The sequence below is a fragment of the Phyllostomus discolor genome, chromosome 14, assembly GCF_004126475.2.
Source record: "Phyllostomus discolor isolate MPI-MPIP mPhyDis1 chromosome 14, mPhyDis1.pri.v3, whole genome shotgun sequence".
Lineage (NCBI taxonomy): Eukaryota > Metazoa > Chordata > Mammalia > Chiroptera > Phyllostomidae > Phyllostomus > Phyllostomus discolor.
This window is the reverse complement of record NC_040916.2, coordinates 24,256,090-24,278,726: the sequence shown is the minus strand read 5'-3', so window position 1 is coordinate 24,278,726 and position 22,637 is coordinate 24,256,090. Positions and strand designations below refer to the sequence as shown.

The 22,637-nt window shown below is 51.0% G+C and overlaps 1 protein-coding gene across 2 annotated transcripts in view; it reads right to left on the bottom strand.

Annotated features, from left to right (window-relative positions):
- NME7 (NME/NM23 family member 7) overlaps positions 1-22,637 on the bottom strand; it is a 79,302-nt gene that overhangs the window by 51,419 nt on the left and 5,246 nt on the right. For both annotated transcript variants that reach the window (XM_028530815.2, XM_036015501.1), the window contains exons 2-6: positions 7,858-7,965; positions 7,013-7,179; positions 6,137-6,247; positions 3,534-3,584; positions 1,843-2,050 (exon numbers count right to left, since the gene is read on the bottom strand). In XM_028530815.2, the coding sequence (XP_028386616.1) occupies positions 1,843-2,050; positions 3,534-3,584; positions 6,137-6,247; positions 7,013-7,179; positions 7,858-7,965 (645 nt within the window). The remainder of the gene's footprint in view (positions 1-1,842; positions 2,051-3,533; positions 3,585-6,136; positions 6,248-7,012; positions 7,180-7,857; positions 7,966-22,637) is intronic.

Below are 22,637 nucleotides of genomic sequence, written 5' to 3'. Positions count from 1 at the left end.
ACAGCCCAGCAACGAGAGTGAGTCACAGGGACGGCCACCCTCCTCGGTTCTCTTCCTCATTCAAACAGACACTTCCCCGTCTCTAAGCTTTTAGTACTATTGTTTCTACTCTTCCTTATAACGCCCTCGGCCCCGAGCTCCAAAGGACCGCTTCAAACATCACCTCCTCCCGGAGGCCTTTCCCGACGGCCCCAGAGGGCACCCAGCGCCCCTGGGTGCTGCCGCGGTGATCTGGGTGAACGTCTCCCGCAAATCACAGATCTGAGGCCAGGGACCGACTCGCACAGGTTTGCGGGCCCTTTAGACCCACACCGAATGGCTCCAAGTAACCGCTTATCCCCCACGGGGCCTGAAGGTTTACTTCGGAGTAATCCTTGACCTCTCTCTCTCTCTCATCGCTCCCTATTCTGGCTGGACAGAAATCTCGACCACTTGACCGTCACCCACTAAAACGTATTTAAAACTGTATCTGTATGTTCCTCTTGCTGCGACCGCCCCGGTCCACGCCAGCACCTGCCTGGACTTTTGCCGCGGCCTGTCCCCCGGGCCCCCCGTTGCTGGCCTCGCCCTCTGCAGTCTTTCCTCAGCGCAGCAGACGGGGTGCTTTCTCTGAACGGCGGCGAGCCAAGCACGCCCGCCTTCCGACCGAAACCCCGCGCTGGCTCCCCACCTTCCTCAGAGACACGGCCAGCCGCCTTGCTCGCACTGCCGGGGCCTGCAGGACCACACGGCCACTCCCACGGCCTCCCCCCTCTCCCGTCCAACCACGCGGCCGCCTTGGCTGTCCGCTGAGTGAGTGGGTGAGGCAGAAGCGCGCTCCTCTGGGAGCAGAAGGCGGTCAGCACGCCCGGAGCCCGATGGGGTCTGGGAGAGACGCGGGAGCTGACGCTGGAGAGAGGGCAGGGGCCCACCGGACGGAGCTCTGCAGGCTGCTCCACGAGGTACGGCAATTCCCCGAAGGGCTTTCGGTGGTCGACTCGTTAATACAATTTGTTTTAGAATGACCGTTCTGGGCACAGTTAATTTTGCTAGGGTGAGGTAGAATTTTCATAAATGGAGTGCAAGCGGACGAGAGAAAAGACGAAACAGGCGGCTTCTGAGGCTGTCCGTACAGACATGACGGTGATGGGGACCACAGTAATCAGATTCAGGTCTAATTGGAAAGGCGAGCTGAAGAAATTTTTTAATAGAGTTGTAAGGGAAAGAGAAATCAATTACTATAAAACTGTCTAATGCGATTTCACTGCAAACACGACCAGACTGAGAAGGACACTGCGTGGGCTGAGAAACCTCTCATGATGCCCCACACACACCTGTGCCGTGTGAACTCCACGTCAGTGTGAACCCCGTGCGACGCCTTATTTGTACGGATTTAGAATAAGAGGCAACTGTAGAAAAACGTTTTCGTAAACACCAGGTACACATATATATGAAAATAAAAGGATGTTGAGCTTGACAATAGCGTGTTAGGAGTCAAGGAAAAACTATATCAAGTAATGCCTTTTTTTTTACTATTCACAGTCCATAGACCGGTATTTGTCCACAAATTCAATAATCCAAACACCGAGGAGCCTCAGTAATGTCGGTCTTTGGAGGAAGAAGCAGCGGGACACGTATTTCAACGGAAGACCGTGGCTGTGACCAGCTCACCAGCTCACCGGGGGGGGGGGGGGGGACAGGCCCTGAAACACTGTGTCACCCCAGGCACAAGGCCCCAGGCGGCTTCTCCTACGAGATTAGCTGTACGAGTCCACCCGAGTCTGCAGCGACAGAGACACAACACTGGGGCGTCCGACATTTCACGCGCGCGAGCGGAATCCCGGCCCCTGTGACACCCCTTACTCTGGCAGCGCAAGCGAAGGAGTCGGGGCCGTGCGCCGCGTTCCTGATGCCGTCGGCTCCGAAGAGGGCGCGGATGCTGCCGGGCGCGTCCGCCCGTGCCACCGTGGAGTTGGCGGTCCCCAGGAGTCTCTTCCACTCACATATGGCGTCGTCTCTTAGGATCTCCATGGCGATAATAGGACCGCTTGTGATAAACTGGATCAGCTCACTAGGAGACAGGTAAAAAAGATGGATTTGCTTCGCATCTCGGTCAGCCAGGGTGTCTGTCTCCCTTCACAATGAGGACACAGTGCAGTCTGAGTATGTCAGCACACGCGTGGGTGTTCTGATCCCAGAACTACTGGGCGGAGCAAATTCAACAGGGACAAGACACAGTTTTCATACACTGAGTGACTTGCAGCAGCCCGACCCACTACGAATGGCTAGTGTTGTCCAAGGTATCTGACAACAAATACCAACAAAGATACTTCTGCTGGCAGAAACACCACTTCCACTGAACGGAGACCATTTCATGACGTAAGTGCACACAGGTGGTCTCTGCCCTTCCTGCTGCTCCGAAAGGTGCAGGAGAACCCTGCTATTTTCATGTGCCTTGTTACTACAGTCAGGTAAAATTTCATAAGATGAGAGTGATGTTTTATTGCATATTTGTAGTATTTACTTTGTGTAAAACTATAAGAATTCAAAGAATGACAATCAACATTCAAGCAGGAAGCATTCCGTTGGTCTAGTTATACGAAATGGAAATCAACAGGCTTTCAAGAAACACGCTTTCACGGGTACGAACGCCTCTGTGACTCGTTCCTGCCGTGAGCTGTCGGAGCCGGCACACAGGTTCCTGAGGAAAAGCCCCGCACTGCATCACACAGTGCCCCCGGGAGTGCAGAACAAAGCCTCTTCCTGTACTTCTGTGTGTGCGTGTGTGTGTGTGTGTGTGTGTGTGTGTGTGTGACAGGCAGCCACGGAAAGTCTCCCCGTGAGCAGCAGTCGGTGTTTCTCTCCCTCTCTTTCTCCCTCCCTTTCCCTCTCTCTAGAAATAAGTAAATAAAATCTTAATTAAAAAAAAAAAACACTACTCTGTGCAGGATGCCAAGGAGCATGTCTCCTTTAGCAGCTCCGCTGGCGTCCCTCTGTGTTAGAAAGGCAAGTGCCCCTCTGTGAGCAGCGATATGACGCACACACGTGCGGTTCTCAAATTTAAAAACCACCCAAATGTGGAGAACACAGATCAGTTTCTAAGATGTATCTTTTACTATAGTTCAAGGAACAAAATGTATGTAACATTATGTAAAATAGAAGGGTTCGATGAGCACTGATTTATAGACATGAGAATGCTAGAAATAGCTTTAAAGTATAGCAAAAAAATATTCAGCATGAAATATAATAACCACTCCACTTTAAATCTACTGCAATCTAAAAAGAAATCTATGTTCCCTATAATTTAAAAATCATCCTATCTGCTTCCGATTATACTTCCAAGATATTTAACGATGAGATAAGAATTCTTATCTAACAAAAGGACAGCCAAACAGATTCCCAGAAAAAACTCCTCTGCAGTTGCAAGATGTTGCTGTGGTCCTTTTGGCAGATTGTTCTCGTGTAGCGAAACTTTCAATTGGGAAATTATGACTCTTTGGTTTTCTAAGATTTTCTTCATTATACACCATTAGCCCCCAAAATTCAGTACCTACTTTAAAAAGGGCCTTGACTGATGATCTATAAGAAAATCTGATGCTTCTTTCCTATAAAATAATCAAAATGACAATAGTTAGCAATTACATAAGAAAATTGTTTTAGCTTGCATTAATGAAATAAAATGAAATCCTCTATTTGATCTATATTTGAATTATTGATTTTTTACCAAATATGATGCTCAACTCTCTCCTTTTTTCAATTTTTTCCCTTATGCCCTTTCTACCACCAACCTCAGAAAGTAAAGCTCTAGAGGGCCAGGTGAAGAAGTCACAAAGACGAAATGGATGAGTTGCATTACAGCCTAAAACGAAGGGAAACTGCGGGCCTGACCACGCCCGCGGGCGCGCTTCCGGGGAGCCGGCAGCAAGACTGCAGAATGCCCGACTCGCCGTCTTCAGCACAGCCGAACCACGGAGAGAGAAAAGCTGTCCTCTTTACTCTCAGTGACAAAATCCCAGTAAACCACGGAAACCCTTCAGCCTTCCCTTCTCACGTGCCACTGGCCCCACAGGTACCTCCGTGCCAAATCCAGAGCTGAGCCCGGGACGAGAGGACACGAGTTTTTCCCATCATTCCTCTCTAGTTCCACCTTTAAAGGTTTAGATGGAAAGAGGTACTGAGAAGTGCATCGCCATTTAGAGAAGTCTTGTTGTTTTTACAAAGAAACGCACCATTCCCTCACAGAGGTCTAACCATTTCTTTCATGAAATATTATCTCGGTGCCTACCTCCACTAAAGAGTCGATCCAAGACCTAGAACCACAAAGTCGGTGAAACTCAGAGACTGCCTTTGGCGCCCTGTAGTAACGGGGGACCTGACCTCGGGGCAGAGAAGACGTGAGCCTTGGGAGGCGCCACACGAGGGTGTCTGGGGCTCCCGGCACGTCCCACCGCACACAGCTAACCCTGCCCAGGCGGCCCTGTCTCCCGCACTCCTCCGAGTTCTGTTTACGGAGGTTAACCTGGAGAGGTGAGGTCAGGCCTCTCTCTGGTATGACGAGCAGGCTCGTTTGCTCATGAAACGGGGGGTAGCCCGGGTTCAGTGCTCCTCAGCTGGGATGCAATCAATGGCGTACACAACACCCGCCAGGGCCCACAGGCACTTATGTCCAGGGGACGTGGAGGAGGCCGGGGAACCACGTGCTGCGTGCTGGGACACAGCAGTCCCCCGCCTCCCACCCAGAGGTTGCGCGTCTCCTGCTCGCGTCCGTGAAAGAGTGACAAGCCAGCTCTTTAGCCTTTAAGTTGGGTGAGACCCAAGCCTCGACAGTGATGCTAATAGAGACGCGTGAGGTGGTATGGACAATTAAAGACGAAGTTTTCTTGGGCATCTCTAGCATGGCAAGTCTGATGCCAAACTATCAGGCCGTGGAGGTGCAGGGACATAAAAAATGTTCCATCTCACCAAAACCACTCAACATCATCTCTCCAGCATTCAGTGCCATTGCCTGCTCTAAGAGCAAGCATTCTCAATACACACAGCCACGGGGCCAAGGTAACCACTTACAAAGGTCATGGCCTTGGTTTCCACCGAGTAACAATGGTTAGTAGTAGCACCACCACCACTAACAGTGACAACGAGGCACACTCGCTGCGAGCCAGGCGTTCTCAAAGCACCTCACACGTACTCAACTGCTGTCACACTCACAAGTTTCTGCCCAGGCGCCATCATGACCAGCCTTTGACAGGTGGAGGCCAAAGCACAGAGGTGACCCATTCATGGTCACGTGCCTCGTAAGGGGCACGGTTACAACCAAACCAGCTCCGGACTCTGTGCTCTGGGATATAAGCCTCCTGCCTTCCCCGGAAATATAAAGCTGGGAGATCTCACAGAGGGGGGAAACCCAAATTAAATGTATGTCATTGTTGGGGTTACATGGAGGGTGCTTTGTCAGTGAGGTTTCTGGGGATCGAACTCATCGAAGCGACATCGACCATCGCGTCCCAGCACTCACAGGGAGAGAGAGAGGGGCAGCTGTCCCGTGGGCCGGAGATCCAGGGGCAGCAGTGAGAAGACGCCTGACCACACACACACACACAGACGCCAGCCCCACCTCGCTGCCGCGGGAAGGTCCCTGCCCTGGGCAAGTCTTGCTCTCACCGAGCAACTCAGAAAACACCTGAGCAGATGGGACAGGCTGCATCCCAGAGCAGCAAACAGGAACATTTCCCAGTTATATATGTCGGGAGGAGCTAAACCCGAACATTTCTGAATGCATCCCTTTTGAAAACCTCGACAATAACACTCCCATGTCAGATGGAAATAAGGCAACGTCCATTTCTTCCTCTACCGTTTTTACGCAGCATTACACTGACATACTAAGCGGTTACCATGACCACACACTGGAGCTACAAGGGAAGCAGATGGGCTATGGGAGATAATACACAGGTAATGAGGCATGTATGATCTGACAACTAATTGGTCAGAGTTCAAGCACTGATTACCAGTTGTCTTATATTTTCTCACTCTAATTAGATTACTATTCTACTTTTTTTTTTTGCCTTTTTAAATGGCGAACAATGACATGACTGAGAAAAGATGATTTTTTTTTTAAAAAGGGAGTCGGACATGCATGAGTCAGCCACCAGCCACTAGCCACCTGGACAGCAGCGCCATTCTGAGCTTGGTGATGGTGAATCCGGCTTTGTTTATCATTTCAATGATTTCTCCGGCTTTGGAAACCGCATCTGGTTTAATCAGGGCTAATGTTCTGTAAAGAAACACAGAATAAGTTTGAAAATAAGAGTAACCCGGCAGATTTTACTCTTAACTCTCTAGCACTGTTCCGTTTCCTTAATTATCCTGCACCACCAAACAGCACGATCAATTACAGAGACACGTGCACTGACGGGCTCTTAGAAACTTCTACAAACTAAGTCAACTTCATATTTTTCCCAAGAAAATCAAAACAAGGTACCCAACCTAACAATAATAATAAAGCTTAGGGAAAAAACATATTCAAGTCATCATTTTGATACGCCAGAGTTAGAAAACACCCACACATCAACTAACCAAAAAAGAAAAAAAAAGCAGCAAAGCAGTAAAATGGTAGAAATATGTACAAAAACACCAATAACAACATAAATAAATGTACCATACTAATCTCACCAGGGAAAGTTTACAGCTTAAGGTACTACTTTTTTCCCATAAGCCATGTGTATCCCACACACCAAGACTTTTCTACTCCAACAGCCTTGGTTTCCAGTTGGGTGCATGTTACTGTGACTGCTGAGAGGGTACAGAAACCTTGTATTTTTTCCCTCTAGAGAAGAATCGCTGCCTAAGACTTCACCACCGCGGAAGCCAGGAGAAGAGCAAGTCACAGAGCCTGGTCCACAAAACGCTACAAATGTCCTAACACTGAACTGGGTCACTGAAAAGTATCTAAAGGTAGAAACGAAAAAATTAGGATTTGGACCCAAGACATAATGTTTTCAGAATTTTTTTTTAAAAAAAGGCATGATTGTTTTCTTACTTTTCTTTCCGACTGCCCAACTGGCGGGCTGTGTACTGATCCCCGTAGTCGATCAGCACCAGCTGTCGGGAGAAGATGTTCACTTTGTTGCCGATGAATAAATCCTCCAGGTGCAGACCCTCGTACTTGGTGCGCTTCAAGAAGGTGCGGTGATTCTTCATGTCGTGCTGGAACCACAACACCGGCGCCGCGAAACGCGCGGTTACAGGCGGGGGAAGTCAATCTGATCATAAACTACGAAAGGTTCTTAGTTCTGCTTTAGTAAAGTTAGGCTGCATTTGTTTCGTTTTTGCTGTAAATGCAACTCATAATTTCTTTCATAACTTCTATAGTTCCTAGGCTACTCCAGGAATAATATAAACAATTCTTACAAATGCGATACGTTTTTCAAATTCCTGAACATAAAGATTCATGTGCTGCCAAATCATTTCAGCAAATCAGCGCCTCTGAAATCCCAGGGGTGTGCCCGGTTTCCGCTTTCCTGTCTACACAGACCTCCCCCCCAGCTCCACACAGATGCACCCGTGAACCGGGTCACCAGTGAAGGGACACGGGAATAAGCGGGACCTCAGCTCAATCCTCTTCCAAGTGGCTTTGTGAAGAGCCAGCAGCTTTCAATAATGGTGACATATTTAAAGACCAGGATAACCTTTATCTATAACCACATATTGACTATTGTTTAATCCAAAACTTGAACAACCCCACTTCAGTTAAAGAATTCCCGTTAAAAAATACACATGTGAAAGTATTTTTAAGCACGGGTCTAAAATGCAGCCCGGCTCCTCTCCCCGCCCCAGGTTCGCTCCCTCGCCAGCGGTCCCGCAAAGACAGACTCCATCATTTACCATCTCCACGGACCCATCCCCCGGGTAATACAGGAGCTCATAACGCCGAAAAAGCGAAGCGTTGGGATCAAACCACTCTGTAATGAAGACGTATCTTTCACTGTGATTCTGCAAGAAAAAGAAGGACCTTTAACACTAACGTGAAATACGAGCTGGTAGAAATCGTATGAATTGACAGCAAGGTTTACCCGGTAGGTACAAGCCATCTGTACAATTACTAGTTGAATTCTTCTCCTTTTCTAAAGATATCAGCTATCAACACACTCTGAGAAGTACGTCCTTCTAATTTCTTCCTAAATATCTTTCAATGTTGCAAACATGACTGAGGAACTGCTTAACACTTCCAGTCCTCCTGAGCAATGTCACCACTTGTGGGGACTCGAGCTCCAGGTCTGACCAGTGTAGCGTCCGTCCTGCCGAGAGCGAGTGCCCGCGTCCACAGATGGTCGACCAGGCGCCTGGGAAAACGGCCGAGCGGCCAGCTCTCCCTGACACACACCTTCACCTTTCCTAAAGTTAAGCACCCAACAGAGTCCACGGAATTCCGTTGTCATTAAAATCACAGCAAACACCCTTTCTCTCCTGAGTGACTTCGCAGGATGGTGTCTTTTTACGGAACTCGTAGGTGACTGCGTAAGTCTAGGTCTCCTGAGTGGCAGCCGAGATGCCCACACAGGAGTGAGCAGGGACAATTCTATTCCTGCGAGAGAAATTCCGGGAGGGGAGCCCCTGCCCAGCCGAGGGGCGGGGTGGGGCAGCTGACGACCTCAGCACTTACAAACAGGATCCCCATGACGGACAGAGGGCAGGAGGCTGGGGGGCAGGGACGGGGCCTCCTGGGCTGTTGTGCGGTCTGAGTCCGGCTCAGTGCGACCACACATGGACAGTGCTCCGGCCCTCAGCCCTCCAGGGGTCCCACCTCCAGGGCAGCCCCGCCCCGCTCGTCCGCTCCTCTGAAGCCCTGGCTTGGAGCTGCAGTGGGAGACGCCCCGCTCCTCCCCACCTGCAAAAGCAGCCCTGGACTCCAGAGCAGGGGACAAGGGCCCTCGGTCATTCAAGTTACCTGTCGTTGGAGGTGAATGAGGTGCATTCTTACGGCTAACACAGAGGAGAAAATGAGAAAAATAAGTCCAAGTTTGGCCCTCTCCCCCTGACGATTAAGTAGGATTTCCCATTATATATATCATTAAATACATCTTAGCCCCCAGAAGCCTTCCATTACACTAGCAAAAAGATGGAGGGAAAAAGGAATCCGGGAGTCTTATTGCTAATTCTGGGTTTAGCACCTGATTCTCTGGTTAAGGTGTACGGATGCTAATAATTCACTTGTAAATTCTTACAGTAGAAGTTGTATGCCTAATTGTGTTTATGATTATACTCAAACTATAATGTAGGTAGATTTTTTTTTAAGACTTAATTTTCTTAGAGGGGAAGGGAGGGAGAAAGAGAGGGAGAGAAACATCAGTGTGTGGTTGCCTTTCACGTGCCCTCTACTGGGGACCTGGCCCGCAACCCAGGCCTGTGCCCTGACTGGGAATCGAACCAGCAATGCTTTGGTTTGCAGGCCTGCATTCAATCCACTCAGCTACACCAGCCGGGGCCACAGAGCCAGTTTTTAACACATTATCTTATTTTTCCCCACAATCGTCCATAAAAGACATGTTTAAACAATGCTTATTAGTCAAGACAAAATAAAAGTAAAATATGAAACATACCATGACATTTGTAACAGCTTTTTTCCCCATACTTTTTTCTTATTGATTCTTATCAATACAGCTTTTTTTTAAGCTTAGGTTTCACTGTGTTTTCTAGTATCGTACTCCCCTTTTAATATAAAATCTGAATATTGGTAGATTATTAAATTTTTCACTATCTGTATCAAAATATCCATTCACTCAAAGACTTGCTCGAACTACTGCCTTCAGTACAAGAAACACATAACGTTCCAAAGTGGGAGCAACGGGGCACGTGTACCGGAGGGTCAGAGGGCAGGGTCGTCAGGCAGATGAAAAGCTCAGGAACCCTGGCACCCCCACCTGACCCACAAAACTGCCCCTTACCCGCTAACTCTGAGGCAGGTGGTTGAATTTTTGCACAAATATACTATCCAGAACACAGTTTCAGCACAAAGAAAATAAACCACTGTTTCTGGCTGACAAAGTAGCTTATAGCAAACCAGTGGTATCTTCCGAGAACAACTAGAATAGAGGATACAACACACACACACACCCACACACACACCCAAACCACAGGAAATCCAGCGTCCTGGCCTGGCCAGGCCAGAGCGCACCAGGGCCGGGAGACAGTGGGGGGTCCCTGGCCACAGGGATCAGAGCACAGAGGCAGACCCCAGTCCTGGGAAGTCGGGGAGGAGCCCACTCTCCGGGGAAGCGCAGGACCCGTCCTGAGACTGTGGGGGGCCCCCGGGCCCTGTCGCAGGTCGCTGGCAGCTGTACCCGAGCTGGGCTGTAAGAGGTCCGGGAGGAAGGGCTCCTGGGAGTCGGCGCACGACCCCTAGAGAAGGGAAAGCGGCTCGTGGGACAGGAGGGCGCCACCCACGGGCGAGAAGGGAGGCAGAGGCCGCGGGGCCGTGACGTGGCGGCTGGGTTCGGAGGCACGTTTGTCTGGGAGTGCCTTTATCTCGCCTCCACTAACGTGCAGGGTCTTCCTGCTGGGTACAGAATTCCACAGGCTAGAACTAATAGTTACCTGGGGAACACATCTTGAAGAAAAGTCCCTTGGATTCGTCTGCCCCAAAATAGTGACTGAGGAGAAGGCTACCCCAATGACTTCAGTTTTCCAAAGAAACGCACGTTTAACACGCAATGGCGTCCTCCGCCGTGCGTGTGCAACACACCACCATGCTCCAGACCCCGAGACCGTGGGCAGCGAGACCTTCGGGACCGCAGGACCGCGCAGTGAGGCTGCGACCAGGCGACCAGGTGACCCGGTGACCGCGGACGGGGGGCCCTCGAAGGGCCGAGGGTGCAGCACACAGAGAACTGGGGCGGGGACGTTTGCGGGGCTGAACGGATGAGGCTGTGGAGGGGGTTTACACCCCGGCTGAGAACAGACTCCTGGCTGTTAAGGTGGTTTTTAAGAACCGCGGGAAGCACGTACAATTTACAGATTCTCCTTACTGTCATGCCCTTTCCGGAGGTGTAAGAGCCCACGGGCACGGTGGCTTTCGGACTTCTGATTGGTGCTCACAGTGATCGCGCCACGCCGTGCCCACGACACACGCGTCAGTGGGTTACTGAGGAAACCACGCGGCGGCGTTTGCTCTCACTGTGTGCTGTGGAGCGAGACATTTTCCATCCTGCCTTTTCTAACCGCGCTGACGGAACCCACTGCACTGATTTCATCACCTGCAGAAGGGCACAACCTTTGGGGAACACGGCATTTCCACCCACGCACCCCCTTCCTCTGAGGCCGCCACCCTCCAGATGCCTCCCAGTTGGAGCCAAGCATCATACCGGCAACGGAAATAAATGTGCCGGATTTATTTGAATTGTATCTCAAAGAGCCGGAGGACTTCCTTTCCAGGGGACGTGTTCGTTCCCGAGGTGGCTGGCCCGCCTCCCGCAGACGGAGCAGGGGCTGGGGGGCGGGGCAAGGCACAGCCCTGCAGGTCGTGAGCAGACAGACGGACACCTGAGCTCTTCAATGACATCGACGTGGTTGTGAGGACACAGCCCAGGGCGCTCCACGGTCTGGACTGTGTGGACCCAAGAGTCCCACGGCTTAAAATTCCCATAAAAAAAAGCACTAGTTAGAAAGAAGCACACTTCTGAAATCCCCGTGCTAAAACAGCACAGTCAAAGAGCCCACACCGCCCTCCGCGGGGACGAAGGGACCGTCCCCTCGGCAGCCAGGACCACCGCTTCCGCAGAGCAGGGTGAGAGCTGCGCATCTAGTTCCAGGTGGATGTTGTCTGAGTGTTTATTTGTAAACATGTTTTGAACCTGTTGGATCATAACTCAGTGACCCTTGGAGGCCCTGTCACTGCCCTCCACCAGTGAAGCACTTGGTGACTTCAAGTCAGGACAAGTTCAGCAAAGTATCCTCTTCCCTGTTTAAACAGATGAAATAGTGGGCTGTAAGGGATTGGCAAAGTTTTGCAAAAGCTCTAAACCCCTACTTCTCCCCGGGACTGGACGGCAGTGAGCGGCCTCCCGGCCCTGGGCTGTCCACGCAAGCCGAGCCGAGGTTTGTGGTTCCGGTGATGTAACCACCCACGCCTTCCACCTTACTCCAACCCACCGCCCCCCCCTTCTCTTCTGTACCTCAAAGGATTTCAGTCTGAGGCAAAATAAAAGGCCTTTAATCGAATCCCCTGTGTATTGAGCAAAAGCTATATTGTTTTTTTAAAGAGAAGAAAACCTATCTCACAGAGATTTGCCAGAATGAAAGCCCACCCACCCAGGAAAGCGGTGGGCCTTCCAAGCAGCTACACTTTGCCACGTTTCGCCTCTTCCGGGCGAGGCAGCCGTGACTCCCGTGCAAGGATGGGCCGGAGACAGGCCAGGCACAGCCGCTCACTGTCTGGGCAAGAACCGGCTGGCTCTTCCTGGGCCACCGGCACCGACCAAGGAGTGCGGCCGACTCCCACAGGACCGTGCGTCAGGGGCTGGGTGACCTGGGTTCTCCAGGAGCAAAGCAAAGGTGGACAGTATTTCAGTTCTGGATGCTGCTGAGTGAGTAGACCTGCAAACGCTCTGCAGACCCGGTCAGCCTGGCGCACCGCCGGTCGTGGTATCCACGGGGCTCCTGCTGCACTGCCGAGTGCCGTCTCTCAGTTCCTTCAGAAGCTTCGCACACACTCTATTCTTGTCAAAACACCCCTCAAATTCCACCCGCCCGATAACATTCTCCACGAGCCTCCTGGATGACAGACAGCTCTCAGCAGCCTGAAGACGTCTCACACTGCACCCGAGCCTCCGGAGTATATTTATAGCTGTTCAGATGCACGTTGTATCTTTCCACTACAACGCACCCTCCCGAGGACAGGGTCGAGGCTGTCACTCGTTTTTAGGTTCCCCACAGTGCCCACCCAGCGTCTGCCGCAAGCTGGCGCTGGTCAACACCACAGTCTTGGACCCACACAGAACCGGTTCTTTCCATTTGCAGGCCCGTGTCAACCCACTGAGCCACACCAGCCAGGGCGAGAGAACCAACTCTCACTGAAAACTGTGGGCACGACACTTAGGACAGCATGCATGAGCCGGTTTGTTACACGCCTATTTTACCTTTCGTTGCAAGATGACAAAACATTTCGTTGTTCATGTATTTCTATATGTTACGACTTTACATCTAACTTATAAATACTTTGTATACCTACTAATTAAGGTGATTAGCCATGGCTTATCATTAACATATTTATAAGTTTAAGGCACACCAGTCAAATCATACATATATACACACACACACACACATTTGCATTCAAACAAGCATAAGTTGAACTAGTCAATGAACAGACAAAATAGTCCTCTCCAAGCTCCCACCTGGCCCCTCCCCTCCAGGTGGTACCCACCCCCAACCCCTACAGACATCCTCGGTGGGGTGGGGGGAAGACGTGCTCCACAGGGCACCACGCCGTACCCCCTATACTTAGTGACATGACAGGAGGTCTCTAAACTATGCTGCCAGCGTGGGCCCCGTCACCTGGGATGCCCTGCAGCAGGCTCTGCTCAGACTGAACTCACAGGGGGCAGAAGCAGCGCCTTCCGGCCTGGCCCCGGGTCCTGAGCAGGAGGAAGGAGCACGCACCGAGGTCAAAGCAACAATCCTGCCCCTCGGGTCCTTGGCAACAACCCTACACTGACGAATAAAGGCCGGCGTGCAGGGAACGACAGGAAAGATACAGCGTTTCACGTACTCACAACTGTCACCCTACTTTGCCCCACTCTGTGGTGGCCAGAGAATACTTAGGTAATAATTATACAATACACTATTCACTTAGTATTCAGTTAGAAAGCTGACTTTATTATTGGCTGGAAGTCATTCTCGTAATGCAGAAAATGACAATATACGAGGTATCTGTAAGTTTTATTTTTTAACCCAAAAGATGCTGTCGAGGTCCCGGTTCCCTCGGAACCGCTCTCGCCGAGCCTCACCCCGCAGCCACCGCGAGAGCCGTTTCCCACCCGTCCCCGCCGACCTTCCCTCTGCCTGTCTGCCTGCTTGAGTCGTCTGCCTGCTCCAGTTGGACCCACCAGCAGGGGCTGCAGCGAGGCCCCTCTCGCCCACGGACCCGCCCACGGGTCTGGCCAATGGGCAGCGGTGGCTCACGAGAGTTTCCCCCAACTCTGGCCTTCAGGACCATGGTGGTCAGCCTCTCCCTTCCTCCCACGGAGACCACGGCTCCAGGCCAGTGCTCTCTGCTGCCCCCCTGCACCCCCCCCCAGCCCCTCGCAGCTCCGCCCACGCCCCTGCACACAGTCTCCTGGGTCAGCGTCTCAAGGATCCCAGTGGCGTAGGCTGCATCCCGTTCCTGCGAGGCCCGGAAGACTTGGGGATACAGACAGATGCCTGCTGTCTCGCACTGCCTTCCCAGATCGCTTTCATCGGGGTGCACGCGCGGTGGGGGGTTGGGGGGTGGCCTTCAGTCGCTGGGGCTTTGGTTGTCATATCTGAGGAGGTTTTGCCTGAGCCCAGGTCACAAAAGTTCATGTCTGTATTTTTTTCTAGGGGCTCCATAGCTTTGGCTCTCACATTCAGGTCTGCAATCCATTTTGAGTCACTTTTCACCTTAGGGTCTAGATTTTTGGTTTTTTGCACACAGGCATCCGTCCACTTGTCCCAGCACCACTTCTAGGGGCGCCCCTGTCCCCTCGCGAGGCCCTGGCGTTTCTGTGGGAGACCAACTTTCCACACGAGGGTCACTCTGGGCTCTCGGGTCCGTTCCACCGATCCTCATACCCAGCCGCCCGCTGCCACCACGCCGCCCGGACTGCTGTTCCCTCGGCGTGAGTCTTGAAGTCAGGGAGTGGAAGTTCTCCCGTTCTGTTCCTCTTCAGAGCCGTCTCGTGCAGGGGCCGGTTCGATCTGGCCTGGCACATGCGACTCAGCTCCGGGTGGAGAATCGACAGAAGCGAGGTAGGTGGTGGGCAGGAGCCCGACCTCCACACGGAGTTTCCCCGTGGGAGCCAGGCCTAGAAAACGCACACAGACCGTTACGGCTTGCTCTTGCCAAACCCCCTCACCCTGGTCCGAAACAGTGGACGTGTGTTGTCCGTCAGCAAGGTGATTTCCAAAGCCCGAGGGAGCTTTCCCACGGACGGAGCCATCAGCTCGCCGCCCTTCCCTTCGGCGTGTGCTGTGCTCATTTCCTTGATCGTGCCTGGCAGGTGGACAACAATATTCCGTGTGACAGATAATAATAAGCCCTTCTGAGATGTAAGACCCGAGAGAAACAGTAAAAGCCTGTCTAGGCAAGGGTCGGGGCCTCCTCCTCTCGAGACAGTGGCCGTGCCGTCCCCCCTTTTCCCCACAGGCCGGCTGCCACCTGAGTGTTTGTTCTCGCCCTCAGTCACAGCGGGTGGACTCTGCCGGCCGGAGTCCGCCACGGTCGTGGCCACTCTGGGTCCCTCACATTCCCATTCCAGCTTTAGGGTCCACTTCTCGCTTCCTGCAAACACGTCTTCTGGGATTCTCACAGGGATTCTCACCGGGGCTGCACTAACCCTACTTATTACCACTCAGGAGAAAACGGCCCCCTCCACAGGACAGACGCTGCCGACCATGAACACAAAGTGCTGCCATGTGTTGAGATCTTAAACTTGACCCCGCAATGCTCTCTGGCTTCCAGTGCGAGTCTTGCACTTCTGCTGAGAATATCCCTAAGCATTCGGTCTTTTCACGTTGCTGTGAATGGAACTGATTTGTTAATAACTTCCTTTCCAGATTGTTCATTGTAGTGTACAGAAATATAACTGATCTTTCTATATTGATCTTATATCCCGCAATCTTGCTGAACAATCTTGCTGAAACTAAGGTCTAGTTTTTTGGGGTTTTTGTTTTTGTTTTTGTTTTTTTTTAAGATTTTATTTATTTATTTTTAGAGAGGGAAGGGAGGGAGAGAGAGACAGAGACAGAGAGAGAGAGAGAGAGAGAAACATCAATGTGCGGTTGCTGGGGGTTCTGGCCTGCAACCCAGGCATGTACCCTGGCTGGGAATCGAACCTGGGACACTTTGGTTCCCAGCCCGCGCTCAATCCACTGAGCTACGCCAGCCAGGGCTGTTTTTTTTTTAGATTCCCTAGAATTTTCTACATATCACCTGTGAGTAGAGAGAGTCTTACTCCTTCCTGTCCAGTCTGGAGGGCTTCTCTTTCCCCTTGCCTAACCAACATGGCTAGAACCTGCATTACAACCCTGTACACAGCTTCAGTGAGGGAAGGCGTCAGAGCATCTCAGAGTACCAGCCGGGGGTGCAGACCCCGGGGGCTCCGAATGCGCCTCTGCCCCGTGTTGGGGGGAGCGCTGGCCGCCAGCCAGCGTCCGGGGGGCTCCAAACCAGGGCGACCTTTCCCGCCTTTCGGAGTACTTTTGCCGTGTGATTCGTGGGCTAGTCTAGTTTATAGTCCACTGTTTGGAGTTTTCTTTAAATAAGATAAAGGATATTTGGGGGGGTGAGTAAAAGAGTCTAAAAAAAACATTTTCAAGTTTAATCCCAAAGGAGGTTTTTTTTTTTTATCATTTAGGCTTCCGTTTTCTAATTTGTGAAGGGGAAGTCTGTGTCTTTGGCCTTATGGGAGACACAATCTGTGACACTGTGCTTTCTCGGTAAAAGGTACTCGTGTGCCCCATGGATGCAAGGAACTGCCTAAGCAACTAGTCAAATCCAGAAAGGACCTTTCTCCTGAAAGAAATGCGTCCCACAGTGAAGGGCTGCCACCTAGTGTTCAATGAGAATTCCAACACATCCGGGCCTCCGCTGTCATACAAACACCCTGCGATTTAGCCCTGTACTTATATATTAAATCCCAATAATTTTGCAGAAGTCCTCATTGAGTATCAAAATACTAACTACAGTTTCTGAATAGAATTCGTATTACTCATATGCTTTAGAAACTCCATTTGCAAAAAGGAAGTCAAGCCTTCACTTCTCTCTATAGCCACAAAAAGTGCAGAAAAAATTGACTCCTAAAAAAAAAAAAAAGCATCAGGCCCCCAGGTGCAGTAGATTGAAAGAAACATGGGCCAGGCTCCACAGGTTCAAATCTAGGCTCCGTCACATATTAGCAGCACAAGTCTTGGTGTTTCATCTGTGTGTTTACGCTGAGGCCGTTTCCTTCTATGAGAAGCACTTAATGCAAAGCAGGTACTCAGTAAATGATAAACACTAGCTGTTACGAAAAACAGATCCCCCATCCTTATTTATAAGTCAGTGTTTCTTTTGGTTTTTAATCTAATGCTCTGTAGTCGCCAATCAACAATTTCATTTCCCTCTGATTCTTTGCATAAAAAGGACACTAATCTGAGTTTTTTCATCCTTCCCCCAATTAAAAAAAAAAAAAAGCCCCACATACACTCAAAGCGTGTTTTAGCCACCAGAGAAGTTACCAGGCTCAATCAGCTGCTCCGTGGAAGACAAGGGCTCCTCTCCTGCTTTCTAGCGTTTGACAAATTGCTCAGCCAGGGTTTAAACGTTACAAACTAGTCTTTTTAATCCTGTTAGCCTATTTCAAGAATAATAGCCCTGACTAGTATGGCTCAGCGGGCTGGGCACTGTTCCCCAACTGAAAAGTCACTGGTTCGATTCCTGGTCTGGGCACACGCCTGGGCTGGAGGCCAGGCTCTTGGTCAGGGCGTGAGAGAGGCAGCCGATTGATGTTTCTCTCCCTCCCTTCCCCTCTCTCTAAAAATAAATACAATCTTTTAGAAAAACGATTTCAGAAATATGTTCTTCATGACATAAATGGATTAATCTGTGTGTGTGTGTGTGTGAGAGAGAGAGAGAGAGAGAGAAAAACTTTTGTCATCCCTTAGATTAATCTTACTGCTGCAAATTCTCCAACTTGGATCTGTCTGGAGCCCAATCTGTCTTTAAGGCACAGATGCACCATGTGTACGAGCGAGGCCCTATCTGCAACCCGCAGGAACAGTCTCTTCTCCACGGCTCTCTGCATCAGCCCAGATGGTCTTCTGAGCGTCTGTCCCCGAGGGCCTCCGTGGGCAGGCCGGGGAACACCGAGGCCCGGCAGAAACCAGCCCCGCGCTCCTGGGGCCCCTGTCCTCTGCCGCCTGCTGAGGGGCTGGGGGAAAGCCGGACGGCCGGCAGGCGGTGGATGTCCAGTGTGCTGCGTGTGTGTGACAGTGGACAGATCCGGTCTCCGCCAGCACTGCCTTCCCCAGGGACTGAGCGGGCCCTGGGGAAGGGGCCGAGGGGACGTGGGGACAGCAGGAAGGAGAGGCAGGAGCTGAGATAGATGTCCCCAGTTCTTTCCCTCGCTCGGCCTCGGGTGTGTCTCCCTTTCCCCGCCTGGATTTCGGATGTCTGTCTGTCCCTCTCTGTCTTGGTCCTGGAGATGCCTCTCTCCCTCCCCCCCTCCCCCTTCACTTCAGATAGCTTTCCTTCCTAGAGGAACAAAAGGGTACCTAAGAAAGTAGAGGAAGGAAGGAGAGCAGACAGCGTAGAAGAGGATCATGGAACTGGAATGGGGGAAAGGCACTGGTCAGGCACCTCCTGGTGCAAAGCGCTGCGAGCTGCACAGTGAACCTCGGACACTGTTTCCCAACCTGCTTTCAAACGTCTTCCGGAAGATTGAAGGAATCCATGTTAACGTTAGCAGGCATAAGTTTGATTTTTGCTTATATATACATTTTTTTACAAGTTAAAGAAAACCTGAAACTCGGCGAATGAAAAATTACACAAAAAAGCTTGCAAGTTGACTAATGCCGTTGTTTTTGATGACCACCCCTCCGTGGGGTCAGTCCCTCCTCTGCGGGTCTCCGCCCCAGCGCCCCCGCGCCCCAGCGCCCCGGCCCGGTCCGGAACAGCAGCAGCGGGAACAGCGGGAGCAGCCAGCGTGGCCGTATCAATGCGCTTCCGATGTACAGCGTTACACCGAGCATTTGCTCTCACTTAACCACGGCGCCATCCCCACCACGGAGCTGGTCCTACCAGCACGTTCATTTTAGGAATAAGGACGCTGAATCTCTGCAAGGGCCTACAAAGTATACCACGTTTCTCCCTTCCTCTCGTCCCCCAAATCGTGCGCTCCTCAGGGGAGAGATCCCGCCTTATTCCTGCTGGTGTCCGGAGTCAGAGCAGGCAGCAAGGCCCGGTCAGCAGGACGGACGGGTGACTGAAAAGGCCCCGCCCACGCCTGTGCCCGCGCTCAGCATTTTCACGTTGTTCTGACCACGTTCCAGCGAGGTGCGCCTCGACCTCTGGGTGTCCTGAGAGACCACAGAAAAGCGTGAGGCCCTTACTGGATTTTAAATGGGCGTGCTGGGGGGAAAGTGTGATGATACTATGACAGGGCCCATTCTTCCTTTGGATATGACATTGAAAAGTTTTTGACTATGAAAACGATCCCAATACCTAAGATACACAAATATCCACCTTCCAGAGATCTGGGCACTGTGAGATTCCAGAAACTTAAAGGGCAAGATAATTGAACAAAAATGATAGGTCCGTGCTTGCCACTGGATGGAGGGATTTTCCTTCTTCCCAAACCCATTCTCGGAGCCTGTGTGGCGAGAGCCAGATAAGCCCGAATGGGCTCTTTGTACTTTTACAATCACATCATCGAATAATAACATTTCAAGACTCACAGCTAATCCATTTAAGCTGAGTAGAAATGCATTAATCTCAGATCTAATACTTGCTAAATACATTATCAGACGTGCTTGGGTCTCAAGAACCGTCCCGCCATCTCCCCCCTCCTCCGCCCGTTCCCTGACCTTCAGTGTTTCCGTCAGGAGAACGAGCCATTACAGCAACTGAGAGAGGAGGGACTCAACAGATAAAAGCAAATTCAAATAGCCACACAACTGGGCAGTAACACCACTAACCTCCGATACTCATTTCTAAAACTTGTTTCAGATTTTAATATCCTTCCATTTCCCCCAGCCGCCTGCCCGTTAGGCAGCGTTCTGGGGAATCCGCAGGTCGTGCATTTCACGTGTGGAGTGCGCTGCGGGTTATACACTTCTTTCACAGACATTAACTGTCTCAGGTGACCCTCACGAAAATGCTTTCAGGCATTCTGAACACAAATTACTATTCTGGTTTTAGGAATGAGAAGACAATCGCCCCAAACGATTACCCGTCACACAGTAAATCCCCGCGGAAGCCGAGACCGGAGTGAGGACTGGGACGCTCAGCTTCCCAGCCCCGCGCCAGGCCTTCGGGGCACGGTGCAGGGCGGGCGGGCGGCAGGGCTGTCCGGGACGTGCACAGCCTCCCACCCAATTACCCCATTTCCAGTTTAGCCCAGGAAACAATTATGGATCTGTGTAAAAATGTGTCTGCAAAAATGTGTTACCTACAGTGCTAAAGACAAAATTAATAAATGGAAGGGTTAAATGAGAGCAAGTGAAAAAATAAAATATAGTTCTTAAAACTTAGCTGGAACAACGTATGAGATACATGAAGTGGAAAAAAACAGATATGTAAGTAGTGTATGCAATAGAAACATTTTAAAAGACACATACACATCTGTCTGTATATATATAAATACATGTAGGTATGTGTGACTGGATATTATACAAAAATATTGCCAGTGATTATACATACTCAGTGACATTTCAGATGAATGTAATTATATTTTTACTTCTATATTTTCAAGTCTCCAAAAATGACTATATTTCTGTAACAGAATAAGTTAGATACTTGATGTAGATGTGAATACATGCATGCCATGTGTGTTTTATATATAATACACATATATTTTGTAGTATAATTAATGTATGTGCTATATAAAATGCATATAGCACATATATGTTTAGCTTGTATGAGAGCCAGGGAAAGCAGAGGATGGAATCAAATTCACATGCATCGAAGCCCACAGCCTCTCTGCGTGCACGTGGAAACACATCTTCAGGAACACAGCGATCTGGGAGCGGCACCACACGCACCGAGGACGCACCAGGAGAGAAAACGCCAGCAGCGTCACTGGACAAAGCGCCTGGTGTCAAAACAAATGTGGATGGAGCAGTGTGCTTTAGCAGCTACACTTTCTCACATCTGATTGACAGGAAGTCTTTGAACGTCAACGGCTTTTGAAAGTGAAGTAGTTTGGACAGTTTTTGCAGGGAAATGAGCGTGAGGTCCACAGGAAGCACTGGAGATAGTTCTGGACAACAAGATGCGCCAGTCTCCGGCTGCAGCGCTGTCCTCAAAGGTCGTAGGTGAAATCACGGCCAAACACACGCGACCCGTGTGGAAACCAGGATGCGCCACCACCTGGAGGCGTAGCCTTGCCCACCAGGCCTCAGAGAAGTTGTTATGGGAACCGAAGGCCCAGAAGGGGGCAACTGAATTGTGAAAAGGCAACTTAAGGAAGAAATCGGGAACCGCTGATCTTCAAAGACAAGAGAACAGAAAACACCTCCGGAGTTTGTAGGATCACAAATGCAACGGGCAGAAGGAACACAAGCACTGAAAGGACACCCACCGTGGCTGGGGTTTCAGTAAGGCGGACGCAAGGAAAACAAAACGTCTCGGTGGAACAGGAAAGCTGTGTGAGATACGCTATCCCACTGATTTGGATAAAATCCCAAATCCCTCCCAAGTTCCATAAACCTCTCAGACCTGCTCTCCTCTTGTCCCTGCCCCCCGGAAGGTCCCCACTGCCTTCCCCGGGCCTGCCACTCTGGCCGCCCCCACCCCTGCTCCCCCTCCCTCTGCCAAGCCGGGGCCCTTGCCGCAGCCCCCGCGTGAGGCTCCGCTCCTGGACCTCTGCCGGCCAGCTGCTGTCTGACAACTCAGGTCTCAAGTCGCCTCTTCAAAAAACACTGTCACCTCCTCACAAGGTCCTTCCCTGACTGTCCCACGTAAGACCGCCTGCTCCTGGAGGCCCCCGTGAGCACAGGGGCCACAGTTCCACCGTCCTCCCGGCACTTGGCAACATCCGAGGGGGCCGAGTCCACTTACCTGCTTACACGTGCTGCACGTCTTCCCGAGTACGGGAGAAAGAAGAACCAACGTGTTCCGGCACCGAGCAGGCTTTGCCTGGCCGCCCAGGCAAGGCCAGGTCACTCTGTTTTCTCACACATCTCTACCTCACCGTGTAATTTTTCTTTTGTAGCCCAAATTACACTTGTAATTCTGTCCTAATATCTGTTTCTCTCAAGAAGTTCTACGGGGCGGGAGCTACCGTGTGCTCACTTGTCAGTCAGTGGACAGCCAGGGCAAGGCAGACAGAAGACCCTAAACACTTGTTTGAATGAATGAGTAACTGGTGAACAAGGCAGGGAGGGTGATGAAACCAAACCTCAATCTTACCTCACTCCCCAAAAATAACTCCGAATGGATTCAAGACTGAACTCACACCTTCCTGAAACCAAAAACTCCTAGAAACCACAGGGGGAAGCTCCTTAACATCGACCGGTCTTGGCAACGGTTTTTCACATAAATGGCAAACCACAAATATCCTGCAACCACACTCATTTACAGTCTCACCTGTCTGGGCTGGTACACGGAGATCTACAGCAATCTCTGTAAACGCCACGTGCCATGCCAGCGTGGCTGCTCACGGCTTACCCAGCCATCTCCCTACTGACAGGCATTTGGGTCATCTGTCATCTGTCCCATTATAAACATTGCG